This window comes from Eimeria tenella, genomic scaffold (genome assembly GCF_000499545.2).
Source record: "Eimeria tenella Houghton genomic scaffold, Eth_scaff2586, whole genome shotgun sequence".
NCBI lineage: Eukaryota > Apicomplexa > Conoidasida > Eucoccidiorida > Eimeriidae > Eimeria > Eimeria tenella.
The window spans coordinates 1,727-2,661 of NW_013542456.1; the positions used below are offsets into that span (position 1 = coordinate 1,727).

The window sequence follows — 935 nt, forward strand, 5'->3', positions numbered from 1 at the left end:
GGGGGTGAGGCGCCCGGGGCAGAGTCCGCGCTGCTGCTGCTGCTGCTGCGGGTGCTCGTGCTGCTGCTGCTGCTGCTGCTGCTGCTGGCAGGGGTCACCAAGGGAGGCTCTTCACGGGACACGGGAGAAGCAAAGGGGGGGCCCAGGATGTCCTGCAGCGCCAGGGGCTGCAGCTGCTGCTGCGGGGGCGGATCCTCCCGCTGCACCACTGCCTGTCCTGCTGCTGCTGCTGCTGCCAGCAGGCACTGCAGCGCCAGCTGCAGCAGCAGCTGCAGCAACACCATGCGGCCGCGCCGCCGCAAGGACGGGACAGCCCTCATCTTTCCTACTCGCCTGGACTCGCCAACTGTTGCCGGTGGTGCTGCTGCTCCTGTTGCTGCTGCTGCTGTCGCTGGTGCTGCTGCTGCTGCGCCCGCTGCTGGTGAGGTCCGACAGCTGCAGCAGCAGCACCTGCTGCTGCTGCCTCAGCAAGAGGGCCCCAAGAGAGCCATTAGACCGTCCAATCCAGCCACTTGGCTTCAAGAAGCCCGTGTCCTACTTCGGCTCAGCAGCAGCAGCAGCACCAGCAGCAGCAGCAGCAGAGGAGGCGACCAGTAGGGGGCTGTGCTGCTGGGGGCTTTAGGGGCTTCCTTCGCCCTCAGCTGCTGCTGCTGCTCCTACGGCTACAACTTCTACGTACATGCTGTTGCAGTTGCTGCTAGAGACCAGCAGCAGCAGCAACAACAGGAGCAGCAGCAGCGGGAGCGGCAGCAGCAGCAGCAGGAACGGCTGGCGGGGCAGTCGGCAGCGTCTCAAGATCTTCTAAATTTCTAAAAATTGAAAATTGCAGCTTTTAGTTGAAACGGAAGCAAAAGAAACCTAGAACACCAGGAGCTAGGAGCAGCAGCAGCAGCAGCAGCAGCAGCTGCTGCTGCTGCTGCTGCTGCAGCGGCCGG

At 63.7% G+C, this 935-nt stretch overlaps 1 protein-coding gene across 1 annotated transcript; it reads left to right on the forward strand.

Annotated features, from left to right (window-relative positions):
• Window positions 1-147: 147 nt before the first annotated feature.
• Window positions 148-421, forward strand: ETH_00033840 (uncharacterized protein; the record flags this gene model as incomplete). Its single annotated transcript, XM_013375169.1, has 1 exon — window positions 148-421. A coding segment is annotated over one exon (274 nt), but the record flags the coding sequence as incomplete, so codon positions are not given.
• Between the last annotated feature and the right edge of the window lie 514 nt (window positions 422-935).